Raw genomic sequence first — 22,992 nt, forward strand, 5'->3', positions numbered from 1 at the left:
CAAAGAGTAACACGTAAATAACGAATAAAAATAGAGACATCCAGAATGAATCAAAAACACATCAAACACCAAATGTCCAGAGAGGTCTTCACACTGTCCTGCCTTTGCAGTTTTCCACATTATTCTTAGGAACCGCTGATTTCCAGGCAAGACGGCCTGATGAACATTTGTTTTGTATTTAAACGTCTGCTGGTTTAAAAAAAAAAAACGCTCACGAGGTGTCGGTTGCTTCCCGAACTCCCCACAATACAAGAGTGGATAGATATAGTAAATTACATTTATGTTATGGAAAAGATGACTTTTCCCCTGCGTCTTCAGAAAAATGTGTTTATTAAATTCTGGACCAAGTGGATCGAATATGTATGGCCAGATTTTGTGGAGGTGTTGAACAAATGACCCTTTTAAGGTTGTTGAAATCTCGTGTTTGCTTATTTACTTGTTTGTTTGTGTTTTATTCCTTAAGCACATACTCTATACACAGTCAGAGAGCCCGCATACCTTCTTTCTCTACTCTTGCACACCGTTTCCCTACCAGGCATTGGGAATTTGTATGCTTTCTCCCACAGTCTCTACCACAGACTAAGAACCCTCAAGTACCATCCTTCAGTATGGACTATTATGTACACACTTTACCTTCCCCAAATTGTATAAAGGGTTTTAAAAAATTATTTATTTACTTTGTTTAGTTTACTCTTTTAATTTTTGTATTATGTTAAAAAAAAAAAAACACCTGGATGGCAGAGGGGAAAATTCAACTACGTCTGTTTGGAAATAAGTGCTGATGTATATGCTGCTACACCAAAATAATAATAATAATAATAAAAAAAAACACTTTAAACAACACAAGAAAATTTGTCAGCGGTAGTTTTTATTTCGCCTCTAGAGGCTGCTCTCGTGCTGTATAATGACAGCGGACCCTTCTCAACAGCTCCCACAACGATCGACATGGATTTTTGCCAATAACCCATAGTTCGAGCGATTGGTTATCGGTGCTGATTAATTGGAAAAGTCGATCAATCGGTTGTCCTCTTTTATATACTTTACTATGTGCTGTCAGGGGTAACCCCTGTCCTTATGTGAACTTGGAAAAATATTTCAATGGAGTGAACTGAATGCAAAAAAAACTGTAGCAGAGCCAATAACTGACCAATAAAAACTGACCACAGTCCAGTGACTCTAAACACGAACCAGGAAGTAGCAGCCTATCCAAGCACATGAATTTCTGTAAATGCTTCAGGTGAAGGCAGCTCATCGGGCCAGAGACTAGCTACAGGGCTAAAGACTTTAGGTCGGAAAGTCTGAAAATCTTCATAGGTTTATTTTTTTTTTTACCCTCTGTGTTCTGATTAATGAAGTGATGGTGTATAACGTGGTATCGCATATTAGTGTGGTAATGTGATATATTATGGAACTATAACTTGCAGACTTGTACAGAGCAATATGCATTTATTGTCCCTGAGTCTAAAGCTGTGTTTCTTCTGTTTGTATCTGTGGTGCTAGTGAAAACGAGTAGCATGTAGCACCACTATTCAGTCCCTCCCAAGAGTTTGCAATTTTGTCAAGGCGCAAAACGGCGCAATATTCCGAGGAGCTTGCAGTTTTTCAAAATTACCACAGATTTTCCCCAGATTTGGGCCAAGGCACGTCATGTGACATCATCACAGCACGCATTCAGTCAAATCCTTCTCCGAATCACGTGCGTCGAACACGAGTACAGTCGAAAGGTCTCAATTAAGAACAAACATCACTGTGAAAGACCGTGTGAAAAAAACTATGGTTCAGGCACCAACATGCACAAACCGATGTCCATCAAGCAAATGCTAATTATTTGATCCGGGTAGGATATCTACTGAGATTGGGATGAGATCCAAACAATTCTCAACCCAAACCAGAAACACAAAGTGGAACAATCCAAGGATCGGTTAGCAGACCGTGTACTTACGACACATCTTCAAAACAAATACTGTGAATTAGTGCGTGGATGTAATTAATATCTTGGGCGATATAAATACGAGATAAACACGAATAAAGGCAATGCCTGACATATACGGCCGCTAATACTCCTTAAGCACAGTGTAAACGCCTAAAGCAGGGGTGGATCAACTGACGGCTGGCAACAGGTCCTGCGTTGCAGATTATTTAGCTCAAGGCACATCATCGGACGAGAGACTTTTTGGAGCAAAGTATTAACAAAGTTGTATTTTATTTACCCACTGTGATCTGTTTTGTGAACTGACAAAATGGTGTGTTTTGGGGGAAAAAACAAAAAACTGATGTTGAAAGCAGTATGTTTAAATGTTTAAAGACTTAATGGACAGGGAAGTACGTGTTTATTCTCCCTGTCAGATTCCAAACAAATGTGAAGCTCCACCACTAAACAAAAAGACTTCAAATTCTCTTATCCATCCATCCATCCGTCCATCTTCTACCGCTTACTCCTTTTCAGGGTCACGGGGAACCTGGAGCCTATCCCAGGGAGCATCGGGCACAAGGCGGGGTACACCCTGGACAGGGTGCCAGTAAATTCTCATATTTATAACCATAAACTAATCATTACAGTTTAAATATTAAAAGGTTGTTGTCGCCATTCAGTCATGTTAGCTATTTCTCCGAATGTTTTGTAAACAAGGAATTTTATATTACTGGGCTTGACTAAAATGTATTTCAGTACCCCCGTGTGTGCGTGCGTGCGTGTGTTCAGTCGTGTTGCACTTCACGGCATCGCTCCATAGAGGGCAGTGCACCTCAGACTGACTTTAAAGACATTTCCACCCCATGTGTCCAGCAGCAGACCCTACAGCACAGCTGTCACCCTCCAACCTTCCAACATGTAACAGTGCGGATTAAAGGATTACAGCGCAGCTGACACGCACATTACTGTCAAGTCATGTATCTTTGTGCGTTAATGTCGGGGAGAAAGAAAGAGCAAGGTGTGCTGTGATACTGTAAACTTTACATCTGTCTAATCTCTTTATTAGAACAAGGTTTACCCACAGAGTCGGATTATAGAGAGGCAAATCGCCCTGCGCCTGGTTCGGACCCTACACGCTCTCACGGTGCTAAAAGGTCCCCTTACTACCAACTGCAGTTTTTTTTTTTTCTTTTCCTCATGACTTTATTTGGCCAAGTCTTCAGGTCTGGGGTCTCCAGTGGTTCGTAAAAATAAACAGTGGAAAACGGAGCACTTCACCGTGATCCGCATTCAAGTGATCCGTCTGAGTTTTACAAGCTTGTACACGGAGCGGTTTCGGGCTGAATTGTTGGCCTGACAAAACCAATAAGCCTGTAACTGATACAGCATGACAAAAGCCGTTTGGCTTTGAAAAATGTTAAGTGTTTGCTAGTGTTCCCTTGCCAGTGGCTCTCTTGTAAGCGGGCGTGTGTGTGAGAGAGTTTTCAGAGAAATAGTGGAATGAGAGGGGAAAAAAAATCAGGAGAAGCGCAGCATAAAATGAATATTAAAAGACCGTGCTGACACACGGTCTCACACATTCGAGGGGAAATTGCGGTGGCTTCTTGCATAGTTTACGCTCTCAGCATTGTTTTGTGTGTATGTGTGACGGGGAGATTCCGGTCTCCACGTAATCAGCCTTACTATCAGTGTGACCGATCTGTGTGTGTGTGTGTGTGTGTGTGTGTGTGTGTGTGTGTGTGTGTGTGTGGTGTGTGTCCGAGGGAGAGGGAACTCTGCCAAGCCTGGCCCACCAGTCACTTTGATGCCTTGTCAAAAGTTTTAGCCAGCCCTCCGCGAGGCGTCTCGCTGAATCCGTTCTCACCCTCTCTCCTCTTCTCTCGTCTTCTCTGCATGACCAGGGCCACTCAGGAAACCTAAATATGTGGAGAGTCCTCGAGTTCCAGGAGACACCATCTCATCTGTACTGAGAAAAGATGGTGAGTGTGTTTGCGTTGATTTTTTTGAACGTGCGAGTGATTTGATTGCGTAGTTTATATATGATCCATGATACGGCCTTTATATATGATACATTATTATTATTGTTATTATTATTATTATTATTATTAGACACAAGTGTGCGTGAAAAGTTAATCAGTTTGTGTGCTTCGGATGCTTATGGCACCGGTGAAAGGTCTGTTGTGTGGTTTATGTTCGTTCGTATGTGTATGTTAGCAGAGTCGGTCTGTAGGGCCGGGCGATATAGTGGCATGATACTGATATCATGATGAGTAATTTTATTGTAATATCACACAATATGCTCCGTTATTTCTAAAACTCTGAAAGACTTCGTTGCAGTAGCTGGACAGTAAAGAGTAGGTGGACATAATTCATAAAATGAAAGTATTATTGGTCTATTTTTTGTGCTGGATTTGATGGAATAAATGCGGTTCTTATTGTGGATTGTAGAAATGTGAACTATCCTGGTTGTGTGTTTTTCCACAGCGCTGTTAAATTCTTGGACCAGTCCGAGTGTGTTGATTCATTTTCTCTGACAGCAGGTCTGACAGTAGTGTCAGCTGTTATTCCCACCGCACGGTTATAATAACGTGCTCATTCCCATACGTTATTGCTTCTATGGGAACAACTCACTCACAGGGACTCCACGTAATCTAAGCCTTCTACATGGATTCAGAAACATGCCGTTTAAGAGGTTTAACGTTGGAGCTTTCTGCGAGAAGATGATTATTTAAGATGTCAGCACTTTATACCTGTCTGTTTTCTACCAGTCATGACAGAACTTTCCGCTTTCCAATTTCTCTGTAGCATGAGATGGGTTTTTTAATTTTTTATTTTTTTTATTTTAGGGAAATATCCAGCTTTAGGGTGGTAACAGTATGTCCTGGTGTATTTTCTTCTGTACATATCGATACAAGCGCTGATTGGATTCTTGGCATTGTTTTTAGCTGTGCCAGTTATTCTACACAGTTTGAAATGTGTTAATGTTAAACATGTTTGCATGTGTGTGTGTGTGTGTGTGTTTGTGTGTGCGTGATTGCATCCTGTGGTGGTTGTTCTACAGGAAATTGCTTTTGCATGTTCCAGAGTTTAGTGTGAGTGTAGTTGGACATTTTGTTTGTATTCGTACGGGTAATTCGTATGGGTAATAGCATGTAAATAATTAGAATTGAGTATAAATGTATGGGGGGGGGGGGGGGGGGGGGGGGTATTGTGTGTGTGTGTGTGTGTGTGTGTGTGTGTGTGTGTGTGTGTGTGTGTGTGTGTGTGTGGGATTAGCGGTTCGATTCCCGGCCCACATGACTCCACATACCGAAGTGTCCTTGGGCAAGACACTGAACCCAAAGTTGCTCCCGATGGCAAGTTAACGCCTTGCATGGCAGCTCTGCTACCATTGGGGTGGGTGGGTGTGTGTGTGTGTGTGGGGGGGGGTATTGTGTGTGTGTGTGTGGGGGGGGGTATTGTGTGTGTGTGTGTGTGTGTGTGTGTGGTGGGGGTATTGTGTGTGTGTGTGTGTGTGTGTGTGTGTGTGGTGGGGGGGATATTGTGTGTGTGTGTGTGTGTGTGTGTGGGATTGTGTGGTGGGGGGATATTGTGTGTGTGTGTGGGATTGTGTGTGTGGTGGGGGGGATATTGTGTGTGTGTGTGTGTGGTGGGGGGGATTGTGTGTGTGTGTGGGATTGTGTGTGTGGTAGGGGGGATATTGTGTGTGTGGGATTGTGTGTGTGTGTGTGTGGTGGGGGGGATATTGTGTGTGTGTGTGTGTGGGATTGTGTGTGTGTGGGATTGTGTGTTTGGTGGGGGGATATTGTGTGTGTGGGATTGTGTGTGTGGTGGGGGGGATATTGTGTGTGTGTGTGTGTGTGTGTGTGGGATTGTGTGTGTGGTGGGGGGGATATTGTGTGTGTGTGTGGGATTGTGTGTGTGGTGGGGGGATATTGTGTGTGTGGGATTGTGTGTGTGGTGGGGGGATATTGTGTGTGTGTGTGTGTGTGTGTGGGATTGTGTGTGTGGGATTGTGTGTGTGTGTGGGAGTGTGTGTGTGGTGGGGGGATATTGTGTGTGTGGGATTGTGTGTGTGTGTGTGTGTGTGTGTGGTGGGGGGGATATTGTGTGTGTGTGTGGGAGTGTGTGTGTGGTGGGGGGATATTGTGTGTGTGGGATTGTGTGTGTGTGTGTGTGTGTGTGTGTGGTGGGGGGGATATTGTGTGTGGGAGTGTGTGTGTGGTGGGGGGATATTGTGTGTGTGGGATTGTGTGTGTGGTGGGGGGGATATTGTGTGTGTGTGTGTGTGTGTGTGGGATTGTGTGTGTGGTGGGGGGGATATTGTGTGTGTGTGTGGGATTGTGTGTGTGGTGGGGGGATATTGTGTGTGTGGGATTGTGTGTGTGTGTGTGTGTGTGTGTGGTGGGGGGGATATTGTGTGTGTGTGTGGGAGTGTGTGTGTGGTGGGGGGATATTGTGTGTGTGGGATTGTGTGTGTGTGTGTGTGTGTGTGTGGTGGGGGGATATTGTGTGTGTGTGTGGGAGTGTGTGTGTGGTGGGGGGATATTGTGTGTGTGGGATTGTGTGTGTGTGTGTGTGTGTGTGGTGGGGGGGATATTGTGTGTGTGGGATTGTGTGTGTGTGTGGGATTGTGTGTGTGGTGGGGGGGATATTGTGTGTGTGTGTGGGATTGTGTGTGTGGTGGGGGGGATATTGTGTGTGTGTGTGTGGGATTGTGTGTGTGGTGGGGGGGATATTGTGTGTGTGTGTGTGTGTGTGTGTGGTGGGGGGGATATTGTGTGTGTGGGATTGTGTGTGTGTGTGTGGGATTGTGTGTGTGGTGGGGGGGATATTGTGTGTGTGTGTGTGGGATTGTGTGTGTGTGTGTGGTGGGGGGGATATTGTGTGTGTGTGTGGTGGGGGGATATTGTGTGTGTGTGTGTGTGGGAGTGTGTGTGTGGTGGGGGGGATATTGTGTGTGTGGGATTGTGTGTGTGTGTGTGGTGGGGGGGATATTGTGTGTGTGTGTGGGAGTGTGTGTGTGGTGGGGGGATATTGTGTGTGTGGGATTGTGTGTGTGTGTGGGAGTGTGTGTGTGGTGGGGGGGATATTGTGTGTGTGGGATTGTGTGTGTGTGTGGGATTGTGTGTGTGGTGGGGGGATATTGTGTGTGTGGGATTGCGTGTGTGTGTGTGTGGTGGGGGGGATATTGTGTGTGTGTGGGAGTGTGTGTGTGGTGGGGGGATATTGTGTGTGTGGGATTGTGTGTGTGTGTATGGGATTGTGTGTGTGGTGGGGGGATATTGTGTGTGTGGGATTGTGTGCGTGTGTGTGTGTGTGGGAGTGTGTGTGTGGTGGGGGGATATTGTGTGTGTGGGATTGTGTGTGTGTGTGTGGTGGGGGGATATTGTGTGTGTGTGTATGGGATTGTGTGTGTGGTGGGGGGGATATTGTGTGTGTGTGTGGGAGTGTGTGTGTGGTGGGGGGATATTGTGTGTGTGGGATTGTGTGTGTGTGTGCCACTTTGTGCGTGCTTCTTTATTATGTTTATCATGTTCTCTGGAGCAGGGCGTAGCTGAAAGAGGTTAAACGGAGAGCTGTGTTATTGTTAGCGAAAGCAACGAGAGGTGTTCAGCTCTCCACGGCTCCCTGTGTCTATATGGAGTGTGTGAGCGGGTCTTGGTAAGGGCAGCTCTGGGAGTTACATCATCCATAAAAACGGAGCAGCACAGAAACCGTTTTCCCACAGTCACTCATCTGATGGCTAATGAGCTGTTTCGGAGTTGTATTACAGATGCAGCGTGATGAAGCACAATCATTATTTACAAACAGTGGAAATATGACCGCCTAAGTGTATTGCATTTTTGTGTTGTTGTGGAAGATGGCCATGAAGTGCGATTTCGCTGTCTGCATTTCGGGAAGTGTTTTCGGCAAGGAGGCGCCAGTGGGGTGTCGGTCTGTGCCAGCTCCATCACTGGCACGGCCATATCATACCCCTGACATGATGTCAGCAGCTCAGGCCAGTCGAGGTGGCTGATCAGTATACTGTGTGTCATCTGAGACTGTGCTGCAGTGTGTGTGTGTGTGTGTGTGAGACAGAGAGTGTGTAAGTGTATGTCTGGAATGCATTTGGACTATGAGAATAGTTGCGGGACCGGTCGGTGATTTTTAGCATGGCCGAATATAGAGCACCCTGCTATATTTTGCTGCATTCCTTCCATTTCCGCCACACCCCTCTTGCTCTCTGTTTGCTCTCACACATCGAAGATGTCCGTGACAGGCACACACACACACACACACACACACGCTCGCACAACCGCCAACATGCTTACATGGGAGGTCTCTCATGCTGTTTTAACCTTGTGTGTGATTCAGATAGCATCTGCAAAGGCCCCTGGCTACAGTTTCACTCTTAAACTAAAACGAGCCCTTCACATAACATTTAAAGAGTGTACTTTATAACGCGCACACACACACACACGCATGCACGCACACAATTCTGCTTAAAAATGAAGGTAAGAGTTTGCATACATCTTTTTAAGTAATCCCAGTTTAATTTCTATAAAAGTAGCACTAGTATACTCTATTGATTAAATAATACCGAACTAAATTATATAGAAATATGTAGGTGCGGAGAAGCTGTTGCATGTGCGAGCACTGAGACACACGTGCGTCCTGTCCTTTCCGCTTGCTTGCCACGGTCTACAATTTGCTCACGAGTCAAGTTAATTCAAGCAAAAGAACTGTGGCCTAAAGTAAAACAACAACAACAAAAAAAAGTGATTTGTAATCTTTATTTGAATAGTATTCTGACAATCCGTGTTTCAATATGGAGTTCAAAATTTTATCATCACTTCTGCCATTATTATTGTTTTTATTATTGCAGTGTGTTTGAATGAACTGTTTGTTGAAATATAAAAAATGAAAGGCGAAGCAATGAGAAATGCCTTCACCCCATTCAGTTTTTCTTTCCGGCACGTACGCTTTTTACTCTAAAATCTATTACTTTTTGTTATTCATTCCTATCCCTGAAATGCCATTAAAATGTTCTTCAAACAGGAAGGAAGCTATTGAAGAAAAACTATTTCAGACATTTGACCTTGCTGTGACTTTGACACTGATTGGATCAATTCCAAAATCGAGCCAGTTCATACATTGCATAAACGTAATGAATCCACCGACGTAGAGGTGGTGGAGTAAACAGTATTCATAACTTGGCTGAACTGAACATGATACATTTTTTTTTATGTCTTTCTATAATTGAAACTTTATTTACTGATCATGTAGAAAGTATTTATTTATTTATTTATTTTTTTAAAAGCATTCCTGGACATGTAGAAAGAAAAACAGAGAGAGGCTAGGGTAACAAAGTAGACGCCATGGTTCGTGTGAGTGCCTTATATCCTCAACACAGTGAGAGGATATGGTGCTTCTCTCCCGCTGTTAAAGTTGGACAGCTTCAAGGAAATGCAGCCCATGGCGTTCCCAAGACTCCCTGCTGTTCCCTGGAATCACCACCACTCATCACCAACTCTGTCGACTCCTCACGCTTCATCTCCAGCACCTGCTATTACCGAAGGAATTCTTCGCCTGAAGAACTAACAATGTGGAATAAGTTTACATAGCTCAGTAATAGCATTCAATAATGCCCGATTAGGTTCAGTGTAAATATTCAGTAATGACTGCTAATTTCCTGAGCCGGTTTGGTGGGATGCCAGACACCCAGGTGTTTGACTGCTAACTGAAAGAGCTGTAGAACTTCACTCCCTTCAGTATTGGGAAGCTGGCACTTGGTTACAGAGGAATACAGTTATATGCAGAGGCAAGTCATAAAACTGTGGAGCCTTTATGATATATTATCCCGAACAACATTCAACCTCGTATACACAACGGGGTCAAAAAGTCTGAGAGCACTAGTGAAAATGCGTCTATTTTGCATTCGTTTCAAATCGAATACAACGATTTTCATTACAAATTATATTATTGACAACAACTTGAAAAGTTGGACTGAATTTGCTGTGATGGCCAGTCCTGGACAAATTGGCAGTCGTCTGAAATCTGCACCATTTGTAGATGATTTTCCTCACCGTGGAGTGATGTATTTCAAATAATTTGGAGATCTTTTTAAATCCCTTTGCAGACTCATAGACATCCCTAACCTTTTTTTTCTGTAGGCCTTACAGAACTCTTTATATCTTTGCATGATGCCCACACACCACAATAACAAAAGGAACACCAGACACTACATATGAGAGGTGTATAAATAGGACCGGCTCCACCTGCACTCCCTAAACGGGTTCTAATCACGAACACCCAGTCTTAAACACCTGATTCTAATTTTATGGATTTGAAGGTGTGATAAATGTAGGGGTGTACTTACTTTTTCCCATGTGACTGATCTGTGGGGTTTTTTTTGTTGTTGTCGTTTTTGTTCATTTCAATTGTGAAAATTACTGCAAGTGCAGGTGCGTGTGCATCTTTTACCTGGGAGGAGATGGCACCAGGATGCACTATGGGAAGGAGGAAAGCTGCTCATCGGCAGTGTGATGCTCTGGGCTATGTTCTGCTGGGAAACCCCCAGGTATTCATGTGGATGTTACACTGACACGTACCACCTATCTAAACATTGTTGCAGACCAATGACACCGCTTCATGGCAAGGGTATTCAAGAATGGCAGTGAAATTAGACTTCTTTTTTTTTTTTTTTTTTTTTAAATAACTTTACTAATCTGTATTAATCCATAGGTGTGCAGAATTGTAGGTTATTAGGTTTAAAAAAAATTACACACCGGCTGTCCACTCATGATAGCTGCTTGCTAAAAACATGTCGTCATCTGTCTGCTTACTGTACCGTGTTGCATTCATTCTTCACTCTCATAGTTATATTCCTTTCCTAATAATGTCAGCATAGCTATTGAATAATCCATATCCGCTAAATGATTTATGAATACGTATAGCTTTAAATTGGGTGAATCTGTAGTTATTTTCTTAAGTTATTTATTACCTCTGTCCTGTATCATCTGTTCCTATTCAAAAAATCATGAATAGCCCCCTTTAGAGGGTCTTGAGATGTCCCTGTGCATTTGAGGCTTGTTACACCCGGATGGAACAACACACACACATGCTCACCTCCAAGAGGCTATTACTACCTAATCTGCCTACTGGTATTTTTTTGGAAGGTGAACACAGACAGTAACCCAAGCTCAGAATCGAACCCTGGAGCTGTGAGGTGACAGTGCTACCTACTGTGCCACCATGCAGTTCTTTTATCCTGCTCTCGTCTCAGCGAGAGGAGCCCGAGCGCTACATTGCTGGAAATGCAAGACTTGTTTAAGACATGCTGGAAGGCGGGGCCCTGTTCGAGAGAGACACAGATGCGTCCCTTACAAACGAGGGGCCGGCATGGTGGTGTCTGTGCCCCTCATGTAAGATCAGAACTAATCTGCCAGCTAGACTTGAGGGTGTTCCATCTGACCCTCGAGTTCTTCTTACCAGTTCTGAGACTTCGCCACATTAGATTCTGTGGACTTAAAATGATGTCTTTTTTTTTTCTTTCTTTTTTTCTCGAGGCTCCAGGGTACTTACTGCTTTACCTTATGCTATAGCTTCAGATTTTTATGGTCAGTGTATTTCATAACAGCAGAGTCAAGCGACAAAAATGCTCATGCCGGGTAGTGAACTAACAGCAGGCGCTTAATCCTAACTGCACGTATCCTTGCAGTGCTAGATCCATTCTGTTGCCTTTCTGCTCTACAGACATCCACTATAAGCCCTTGGCTTTATTTAGCGTACATGGGTTCATTTAATCAGACTACTTCAGAAAAGTGTTGGATACCTGATGACTCCTTCATTTTGACCCCTTGATGATTGAGCTGATCTGTGAGCAATGAATGAAGTTCCCGTGCTAGAGGGTTTAACAGAGAGCAAAAGTCGGATGCTTGAACCCTTACAGCCCTCGACTACTCAGCTACACGTTTGAATTGTTTTCAGCTTCACGTTTCCATCACGTTTGGATAAAAGCATCTACAAGTTGAAATCTGTAAACATGAAGGCTACAGCATATTTATGAATAGCTGTATTCCTGTAAAATCAGCTACTGTCGTGCATCTGTGCGACTTTTCTCCCAGCACAAATGTTTCGGCTCATCCGTTAGCAGGTTACGCTCTGTAGATGTCGTGGAAATGATGCCGTTGGCCTCAGCTAGAATATTCGACTCCTCGAGCAGCTCTGTTCCTTGTCATATGAGCACAAGAGATATCCGCGAGATTTAGATTCATCCTCTCTCATCTTTTCCTCTGGCAGCCTCCAGGAGAACCGAGTGCTATTTTAGGTTTTATATAATCAGGTGTTCACATACCATTTAACGTTTGTTCTTCATCAGGACTCAAAGTATTAGGGTTACTTCAGGATGTACAGTAAATAAGGATTTCCTTATGTCGGTTATAGTTCAAAAAAAATATTCAAAATTTTTTTTATTGCTCACACATTCAACAGAGAAAATGAGTGGATGAATGTGTAAAGATGCAAAAAGCAAAACAGAAATATTAATCGGAGTTCGTGTGTAAAGATATTAGTAATCCAGAGAGCTTAGGTTACCTGCTGTAAATGCATTATGATGTGGTGCACAGTTAAACACAGCGAGTAGCCAAAGCTGCAGGGGTCTTTAACAGGTCACGGCCTCCTCGGTGCTAACACACACGAGTGGAATGCGACTCAGTAACTGAGAGTAATGGTAAATGGATTTTATCCAAAAAAAAAAAAGCCATTCACACTGTGTCTCATTCACCCATTCACACACACCAGTGGTAGTGATGCAGGCTATCTGACGGTACCTCGAATAGTGAAGGCTACAGCAGGGGGAAGAGCTTTCTCTTATAGAGCCCCACAGTTATGGAACAGTCTTCCTATTAGTGTTCGGGACTCAGACACAGTCTCAGTGTTTAAGTCTAGGCTTAAAACATATTTGTTTACTCAAGCCTACCCTGACTAGATTCTGTTCTACTACTTCGCAGTCATAATTATCTTTTTTCTCCCTCTCTCCTTTCGCCGAGCCCCACACGAATTTATGGAGATACTAGAGATCCAGATCCTTTCTGCCTCTGGATGGAGCTCAAATCTTCTTTAATTCCAGACTGCTGGGACTACGGCTGCTCCTAACGCCATACAGACTTCATATAAATCCATAATGAACTTTTCACAATATCTGTTGTTACCCAGATGAGGACGGGTTCCCTTCTGAGTCGGGTTCCTCTCAAGGTTTCTTCCTCTTAAAACATCTTAGGGAGTTTTTCCTCGCCACCGTCGCCACTCAGTGGCTTGCTCAGTTGGGATAAATTCGCACCTTTAATATCTGTATACCGTGTTGATATTTCTGTAAAGCTGCTTTGAGACAATGTCTATTGTAAAAAGCGCTATACAAATAAAATTGAATTGAATTGAATTGAATAGTAGAGCTGCCATGCAAGGTGAAAGCTTGCAATCGGGAGCAACTTGGGCTTCAGTGTCCCAAGGACACTTGGTTATGTGAAGTCACGTGGGCCGGGAATCAAACCACAAACCTTACAATTAGTGGACAACCCGCTCTACCACCTGAGCCACAGCCGTCTCATGGCGTAGCATTGTACAAGCAGTGTTTGTGTTTGAGTCAGCGTGTGTTGCGTGTTTGTATCGTGCAGTTTATGGAAGAGTTGAAGTTCTTATAAAATGATTGATTATTCAAAAATGAAATGTACACCGATGTAATCAATGGACTGAAACGTAGCAAGGTAAGAGATTGTAGTTACATGTTTAGCATCAGATCAGGTTCATTCATTTATTCTTCTTCAGTGATCACTTTATCCTGGTCAGGGTCACAGTGGTTCTGGAGCAGGAAGTGAAGCACTGGGAGTGAAGCAGGAATACATTCTGAATGGAGACACCAGTCCATCATCAGACACCATGCGCACACATACACACACATTCACACACAGGAGCAATTAGTCCACCTAATGCCACGTTTTGGGGAGGTGGGAGAATACTGGAGAACCTGGAGGGAACCCTTGTAGATAATGGGAGGACACGCAAGACTCTGCTCAGACAGTCCTGGACTGAACCAGGGACCTTGGAGCTATGAGACTGCAATGAGACAACGTGAATGCTTAAATCATTACAGTTTAGTGTTAAAACAACACGTACGTTCAAAAATCAAGTATATCAACTATAATGTAATCAGAATCACCTACAATTCCACCTACAAACTTTGTGTTGCAGCTTATAGATGAATCTGATGTTTGTACAGCGTGATGCCAAACTATAGCAGGGTGACAAATCCAAAACAAGTGACTGTTATGTTGTGGGGACATTTTAATGTAGAGGAGAAACATACTGCATATCAATCAAACAAACTTGATTTACAGCATCTTGTACACTTAAGTATACTTCCGAATGGTCACCTTTATCCTGGAGTCTCTTCCAGAATGTCTCTGTCCCCATAGACAGTGCAAGAGGACTCACTAAATGGTTTGTTGAGCAACAAAAATGTAAATCATGTGCTATGGCACTTCATAGTCACCGGATCACAACCAAATCGAACACTTACGGGAGATTTTTTGCGCGAGGTGTTGGACTGCACTGAGGGAATGTGTGTCAGAAGAATGTTGTTCATCCCTTCAGTAAAGTTCCAGAGACTTGTACAGTCTGTACCAGTGTGCATTGGAGCTGTTCTGGCAGCTGGCGCAGCACCTTACTGAGACTCTGCATCGGGTTGCCTTTAGTTCGTCACCAGTCTGAGTTTGCTGAGAAAGAAAGTAATTCAACCTGACGATGAAGAGTGCTTCTGCTGGTTTGAGCCGTGCAGTGCACCTTTGTTCACTTTTATGAACAGCATTGTGTCCTACAGAACTTACATAAGCAAGTCTTTCTGAGAGTGTACGTCAGCATTAGTAGTCTTCGAGCATGACCGCATCAGTCACTGAGATACAAGTCTGGCAAATAAGAACATCTTTTGTTCTGCTTTGAAGAGGGATAAATTTCATAGACACTTGGCAGTGCATTCTTTGAGACATGGAACCTGTGTGTGTGTGTGTGTGTGTGTGTGTGTGTGTGTGTGTGTGTGTGTGTGTGTGTGTGAGCGAGAGAACAAGTGACATGCAACAGTTGTCTGATGTATATCAGTTGTGGTCTGGGTTTTGTACTCACTCTAAAAGTCTGTTTTAGTCAATTGCTGCAATTCTCAGCCTCCCCACTTTTTCACTCTCTCTTTTTTTTCCCCTCTTTCTAGCTCTCTATTTTCATTCCTCCTGTTTCTCCAAATTTTTCATTCATCTTTGCGGCCCACCACTTCACTAAAAAGCTTTCAGTAAAATGTGGCATGCTAGTCAGAGGCTCTGTTCCAGATGCAAACTCATCTTCAGCTCCATGTGGAATAATACATCTGTTCATCAGCCCTCTCTCTCTCTCTCTCTCTCTCTCTCTCTCTCTCTCTCTCTCTCTCTCTCTCTCTCACACACACACACACGTATGCAGTGACACTTGTGTGTAATTTGCTGTGATCTGGAATATGTCAGTGTTCTAGTCTCTTCAGAGCAGATTGCACGTGTGTATTAGTGAGGCATGTGTGGATTGCATGGATTGCGTGATTAGTTGTATTTTTTTGAGGGGGAAAGTGAGTGATGAGAGGATGGGTGCAACCGAGGGATGGGAAGTGTGTGCACCGTGCTGAATTAATTTGCCTCAACCCTTCAGCAGGTTCTCATTTCCGCAGCCCAAACTTCTCATCCGTCTGGAATCAGGATTATATACCTGCACAGCTGTGGCCAGAGAGGGGGAGAGGGGGGTGGGAGAGGGAGAGGGGGGGGGGGGGGGGGGGGTGAGAGAGGGAGGAGAGAGGGGGGAGATGGAGAATGAAAAGACAAAAGGAGAAGTGAGAGTACACTTAGATTTAATAAACGTTAGAAGGGTATATTAAGAAAAGCAAATGATGGGACATGACAGATTTAAAGTTTAATATGTAAGTATCAATGAATGATTGAGGATGAAGGGATAATGAAGTGAATGAAGCATAGAACAGAAATCTTTAAAGTGTGTGAAGTTCTTGGGAATAGGCTTGAGATGATTGACTATAGTATTGGGAATCACAAATAAAGAGTTTGAGAGATTTACATGTTGTCTGTCAGAATAAACGTGGTGCCTGTAGCTTTAAGATCAACAAAAATAAATTGTGTTGTATCTCCTAATGTGTGTTTCTATTTAGCCTGTTTTGTAGTCCTATATGAACCTTAATAGCCTGATGTCTGACATCAGAGCAAAGCAGCAAAACATCTTTTCTTATGCGTCTCGGCTTCCTTCATCCGTGCTTGCCAGAAAAGTCATGCTGGCCTTCCACACATGGAACGTCTTCACTCTGTTTCGTTTGATTAATTCAAGCCCCGTTCATGTTTCAGTGTGGTGCTTATCAGGGTTACTTCACTATATAAGTATCTTTGCTGCTGTTCAACACGGAGCGCATGCAGGGACAGTTGATATCATTTTATTTCACTTTTATAATGAACCTAGGTACAGCTAATAACAGTGGTGACTTCAGCATTACTGACCTTATTAATGGGTAATTAATGAAAAAAATTCCATGCAAGCAGCTACAGCTGACTTGTAACAGGCTGCCATTATTTATTCATTTATTTTATTCTAATGATGTAATGTGTACACCACACACATTGCATATGTCAGACTACACCCCTCCTTTTTCAGAGTCGCTGCAGCAATGGACGATACCGTCACCAATCGACGTTACCCTCACCAATCGACGTTACCGTCACCAAACGACTATGCCGTCTCCAATCGACGTTACCGTCTCCAATCGACTGTACCCTCACCAATCGACGTTACCATCTCCAATCGACTGTACCCTCACCAATCGACGTTACCGTCACCAAACGACTATGCCGTCTCCAATCGACGTTACCGACTCCAATCGACGTTACCGTCACCAATCGACATTACCATCTCCAATCGACTGTACCCTCACCAATCGACGTTACCGTCACCAAACGACTATGCCGTCTCCAATCGACGTTACCGTCTCCAATCGACGTTACCGTTTCCAATCGACGTTATCGTCACCAATGGACGATACCCTCACCAAACGACTATGCCGTCTCCAATCGATGTTACCGTCTCCAATCGACGTTACCGTTTCCAATCGACGTTATCGTCACCAATGGACGATACCCTCACCAAACGACTATGCCGTCTCCAATCGACGTTACCGTCACCAATTGACGTTACCGTCTCCAATCGACGTTACCGTTTCCAATCGACGTTATCGTCACCAATGGACGATACCCTCACCAAACAACTATGCCGTCTCCAATCGACGTTACCGTCACCCATCGACGTTACCGTCACCCATCGACGTTACCGTTACCAAGTGACTATGCCGTCTCCAGTCGACGTTACTGTCACCAATCGACTATACCGTCTCCAATCGACTGTACCCTCACCAATCGACTGTACCCTCACCAATCGACTGTGCCCTCACCAATCGACTGTGCCCTCACCAATCGACTATGCCCTCACCAATTCACGTTACCGTCACCCATCGACGTTACCGTCACCCATCGACGTTACCGTCTCCAGTCGACGTTACTGTCACCAATCGACTATACCGTCTCCAATTGACTGTGCCCTCACCAATCGACTGTGCCGTCTCCAATCGACTGTGCCCTCACCAATCGACGTTACCGTCATCAATCGATTGTACCGTCACCAATCCACGTTAGCGTCACCAATCGACTGTACCCTCACCAATCGACTGTGCCCTCACCAATCGACTGTGCCCTCACCAATCGACTGTGCCCTCACCAATCGACTGTACCCTCACCAATCGACTGTGCCCTCACCAATCGACTGTACCCTCACCAAACGACTGTGCCCTCACCAATCGACTGTGCCGTCTCCAATCGACGTTACCGTCATCAATCGATTGTACCTTCACCAATCCTCGTTAGCGTCACCAATCGACTGTACCGTCATCAATTGACTATGCCATCATCAATCGACTATGCCGTCATCAAGCGACTATGTCGTCTCCAATCGACTGTACCCTCTCCAATCGGCGTTACTGTCACCAATCGACTGTACCCTCTCCAATCGACTGTACCCTCTCCAATCGACTGTACCCTCTCCAATCGACTGTACCATCACCAATCGGCGTTACTGTCACCAATCGACTGTACCCTCTCCAATCGACTGTACCCTCTCCAATCGATTGTACCCTCTCCAATCGACTGTACCATCACCAATCAACGGTAAAGTCACCAAACCCTCGCGTGCGTGAGGAAAAATCTCTATGCTCTGCTCGCGCAAATACTTTTTCTTCTGGTCAGCAGTGGGCAGGCCCAACTAGCTTGACTGTAGCCTCAAATATCATTACCTAACTTATTTTTCCAGAAATAAGTTCTGATTGGCTGCCTGTGTCTGTGGCGAATGGTGGACCAGTCACTGTATCAGCTCACGGCAGGCACAAATTGTGCAGTAATTAGCGGACGTTTTGTAGAGAAATGAAAACGGTCGCACCACAGCAATTATTTGCATTCGCACAAATGCTGACAAATATATTTTAAGGTCGCACAGATTAAATTTCGGGAGCACAAGCGACCAAAATAGTCACAAGTTCGAGCATTGCCAATGGCATAGCAGATGCTGATAAAACCTGTAGTCTACAAAAATAAATCTCTTCAGTGGAGCAGACTGTGTATCGAAGGCTTCGAGGCAGTAGACAGCTCTGATTAACAGAGCTGTTTTCACTAAGTAGCATGTCTTTGTGATGTAGGAGACATACGCGCAGCAAATTAGACCAACCACAGCACTGATCTCTCGCGCTCCTCTCAATGCAATCTCTTTTATTCTGTTGTCTAATTACAGCTGCTGCCAGCATGTTTTGTGACTGCGCTAGTGTGTTTCTGCCCTCCAGCGGACTAGAAAATCCATCATAGAGTTTGTGCTTTAGTATATATTTTTCTCAGCTCATGAGAAGGATCCCAAACGTGGGGATTTACATCTAGAGCTGAAATTTCCCCCTCCCCCCCCCCCCCTCCACTGCACAGCACCCGTTCCATTTACTATAGCAGCTATAAGCTTCACATCCTCCGAGCACAAGCAGGAAAAATGAAATTCATCAAGCGTTGAAGCGTTCATTAAAGCAGTTGGTGTGTTTTAGAAAGTAAACCCAGTTCGTAATGAATGGCAGCCAGCGCACTCTCTCACACGCAAGTGCGCGCTGACACATAAATAGGACCGTGATGAGACTTGCAGAGCCAGTGTACTCATACACTCCACTTCATTACACGCATGCTTCTTTTGCGCTGCAAGAGAACGAACTTTAACAGCCTGTAAACCAGCAAGGCTGTAGATAATGATGTTTTTGTCTCATCCATCTTTGCGTGCTTTCCTTCTCACGGCTTCATTTTCCCATCCGAGGCCATGCAGAAGATTGTAACAGTAATGGATGTGTGAGCAGAAGGAGATCATTTTAAGTATAAGAAAGACACCGACTCGAGCTCTGTGCGCTGCCAGCCATTTTCCACCTGGCTGCCGCCACTGTTTTATCCTGCTGCTTGCTACAAGAAGTCGAACTAGGTTTGATTTTACCGAGGATGTAGCTGGCTGCTGCTATGAGTAGCTGCCAGATGTTGGCTACAGTTCATACATGCATGAGATGATCATTTTTTTGCTCACTCATTGTGTTGATATAGCAGCTGTTTATTTAACAATCTACAGTAGTAGATGCACACACAGCAGTTGTTCAGCATCTCCTTGAAACAAAATACAATCATTTCTATCAAATCTAATGTATTTCTAACGGTTTAGCGAGCCTAGTGCTTGTATCATTGCATTAAAACACTATTTATCTGAGCAAAAACACTTTCTTAGTCCCGTCCCGTCCCACCCCCCCTTCAGTAAGTGCTTCATCCTGGTCAGGGTAGCGGTGGATCCAGAGCCTGATTACATAACTCATAATTTCTGACTAGGAAACACCAAGAATTTCTACTTGGGAACTCCATCTACATGGTCTCCTCAAGTCAGAGTTTGCAGCATCAGCAGTGAACAAAGCAGCACTTCTTACGTTAAAATGAGTTGTGTTTTATGTACAATTATTTGCTTTCGATCAAAGAACATACAGGGATGCTGTGGATCAGGTGGTAGAGCGGGTTGTCCACTAATCGTAGGGTTGGCGGTTTGATTCCCGGCCCACGTGACTCCACATGCCGAAGTGTCGTTGGGCAAGACACTGAACCCCAAGTTGCCCTCGATAGCAAGCTAGTGCCTTGCTCTGCTACAATTGGGGTGTGTGTGTGTGTGAATGGGTGAATGAGACACTGTGTAAAGCGCTTTGGAACCATTAAGGTTAAAAAAGCGCTATATAAGTGCAGACCATTTATACACTTGTTAAATCTATAACGCTGACTAATAGGAGGAGGAAAATACACATCACTCATCACAGTTATCTTACTAGATTGTTCTTAACTAAAGATGAACATGGAAGGTTTTTTGTCTCACTTTGTAGCTCGATTGCACAGAGGTCGGTAATGACAGTAAGTAAGTCGAATGCAGCATTACCCAAGCTAGCGAACGAACCGGGGTCCCTGGGGCTGTGCGAAAGCAACGCTACTCTGATCTATCAGTGTTTTGATGCTTGAAGATAAAGCTTACATCTCTTCCCTGGTGGATGGAACAGGTTTGCGTATATTCATCAGAAGTAAAGTTGTTGTTTTTTTTTCTTCTCCCCCCCCTGTTCTTGAAGCTCTGAATATTGTTTCTGTAGTTTGAAAAGTGACAGCTGGGCATTTCAAACTGAGCAGTGTTGTTCAAGGGAGAAAAAAAAACACCACTTAAATCCTCCAATCAGAGTGAGCAGTGGGCGTGGTTTTCACTTTACTGTGCTTGTTTTGGTACTGGAGCTCAGTATGAGAGGGAGTTGCAGTGGTTCATTAAGGTTAATTTGCCTGAATTAGACAGTCAGTTTCTCATTGCCAAGTCAGTGAGACTGCAGGATAGCATTGCTTTTAATGGATTGTTCTAATCATGCCCTGGGTGGCTGGAGAATTTTCACACCTTGACTAGTTTGGCCTTGATTATATCCTGATTAAGAGAAGTATTATGACAACTGTATCTCTTTAAAAGAACGTGTTATGGCGAAGCAGTCTGTACAGGATTTCGCAGGTTTTTTTTTTTTTGTGATTGTTGTTGGCAAAAATGCTTAATTTTGCTGTCGCTTTTGTCAAATTTTGCAATGAGACTTGCTGAGTTTTTGTGCTTTTTTTTTTTTTTTTAATGGAACACTACTTGAATTGACGAGATTGCAATTGGATGAGCTTGTTTTGAACGGTCCTTCCCAGTGGTGTTTGTTGGTAAATGAGACATTTTCAGCTGTACTCATGTTCGATGCACATGAATCAAAGAGCGCTTTTGCTGGATGCACGTTGTGATGATGTCACATGAAGTGTCTTGGAACAAATCTGTGGAAAATCTGCAGTAATTTAATAAAAAAAAAAGCAAGCTCCTCTGAATTTTCAGCTTGTTTGATTTTGCGTTAATTTCTGCAGTCGCAAAATCCTGGATGGACTGTTGAAGTGTGTCGTGTTTGTGTATGAGCTCTCGTTTATGTTTGGCTTCAGATAATGTCTGAGTCAAACCAGGGATTTTACAGTTTAACGGTCATATCAAATGTAAAACTGTCAGGTTTTATGTATGCCCTGGAGACTGTGTCAAGCCTGGAATGCATCAGCCATTTTGTGTGCAAGTAGTGTGTGTAAAGCTGAGCATCCTGAACATCCAGCCAGAGATTCATACAAAGGTGCTCATTATTTAATGTAAACCTTTAGAGCAACTTCAGAAAAGGACATCATGTTGATTTCACAATTATTACCCACACGGGCCAAAAATCAGCAATGCCAAATAAATATATCTCACGATCTCTGTTTGTAGCGTGCCGAAATCATGCATGTGGTTTCACAGACTAGTTGTGGTGAGTGGTCCTTCATATTAACAAACTGTGTTATGTAGTGTCAAATTTTCAGGGAGGGTGTAGAGCTGATTTATCACCTACAATTCCACCTGCTCCTTCATACAACGTTGCAGTTAGGGTGCTGAGTAACTGAATGCTAGGCTTGCTGCGCTAGTCGGTGTTCCCGGTGTTACACGGTGTTCGGCCGCACACCGGTTACATCACTTGCCTGTACTGTTTTGTTGCTGTGTTTTTCATTAAGAATAACAATTAATAATAATAATAATAATAATAATTATTATTATTATTAGAAAGCGAGAGTGAACTGCGCACAGCCGCACGGGCATTCATAGGGGATTTAAAAGCGCCCCCAACGGTGATACCGGTATTACCCGGTGTTGTCACACGTCCATTAACCGGTGGGAAAACTTCCTCACCGTCACATCCCCACTGAATGCTGATTGGCTTTGATTAGCTAGTTAATAATAATGAGTCTTTATTGATCACATATACATATGCACTGTGAAATTCTTTTCTTCGCATACCCCAGCATGTGGCTCAGGTGGTAGGGCGGGCTGTCCACTAATCGCTAGCGGTTCAAGTCCCGGCCCACGTGACTTCACATGCTAAAGTGTCCTCGGGCAAGAAACCGAACCCCAAGTTGCTCTCGATGGCAAGCTAGCGCCTTGCATGGCAGCTCTGCTACCACTGGTGTGTGTGTGTGTGTGTGTGTGTGAATGGGTGAATGAGAACCAGTGTAAAGTGCTTTGTAGAACCGCTAAGGTTAAAAAAGTGTTCTATAATTGCAAACCATCTACCATAGTTTTGATTGTATTTGTTATGCTGCTAATAAATACTACAGCTGTAAGTGAAAGCAAGTAGCTGACTGCATGCAGCTTTAACAACAACCAAGAGCTTTAATGTAGGGTTCAGAATGTTCGTTCTAAACATTATAACTGTCTACACCAAGCAGTTAAGCCTGCAAGCTTTACGATAATCGTTTTTATAGAGAGAAAAGTATCTGTACGTATGTGTGCTCGTTGTTCCCTCACAGGCCAGTCCGCTTCCATGTCACTCCTGTCGTTATCTCTGGAGAAATGTTTGTACCTGGTCTTTA

The 22,992-nt window shown here is 43.9% G+C and overlaps 1 protein-coding gene across 10 annotated transcripts in view; it reads left to right on the forward strand.

The window, feature by feature from the left end:
- tanc1b (tetratricopeptide repeat, ankyrin repeat and coiled-coil containing 1b) overlaps positions 1-22,992 on the forward strand; it is a 161,375-nt gene that overhangs the window by 52,217 nt on the left and 86,166 nt on the right. For 8 of the 10 annotated variants that reach the window (XM_017469834.3, XM_017469836.3, XM_047155964.2 and 5 more), the window contains one exon: positions 3,814-3,891. The exons of the other annotated variants lie outside the window; for them this stretch is intronic. In XM_017469834.3, coding sequence (XP_017325323.1) covers positions 3,814-3,891 — 78 coding nt within the window. The remainder of the gene's footprint in view (positions 1-3,813; positions 3,892-22,992) is intronic. 10 annotated transcript variants of the gene reach the window in all.

Source organism: Ictalurus punctatus, chromosome 6, assembly GCF_001660625.3.
Source record: "Ictalurus punctatus breed USDA103 chromosome 6, Coco_2.0, whole genome shotgun sequence".
NCBI lineage: Eukaryota > Metazoa > Chordata > Actinopteri > Siluriformes > Ictaluridae > Ictalurus > Ictalurus punctatus.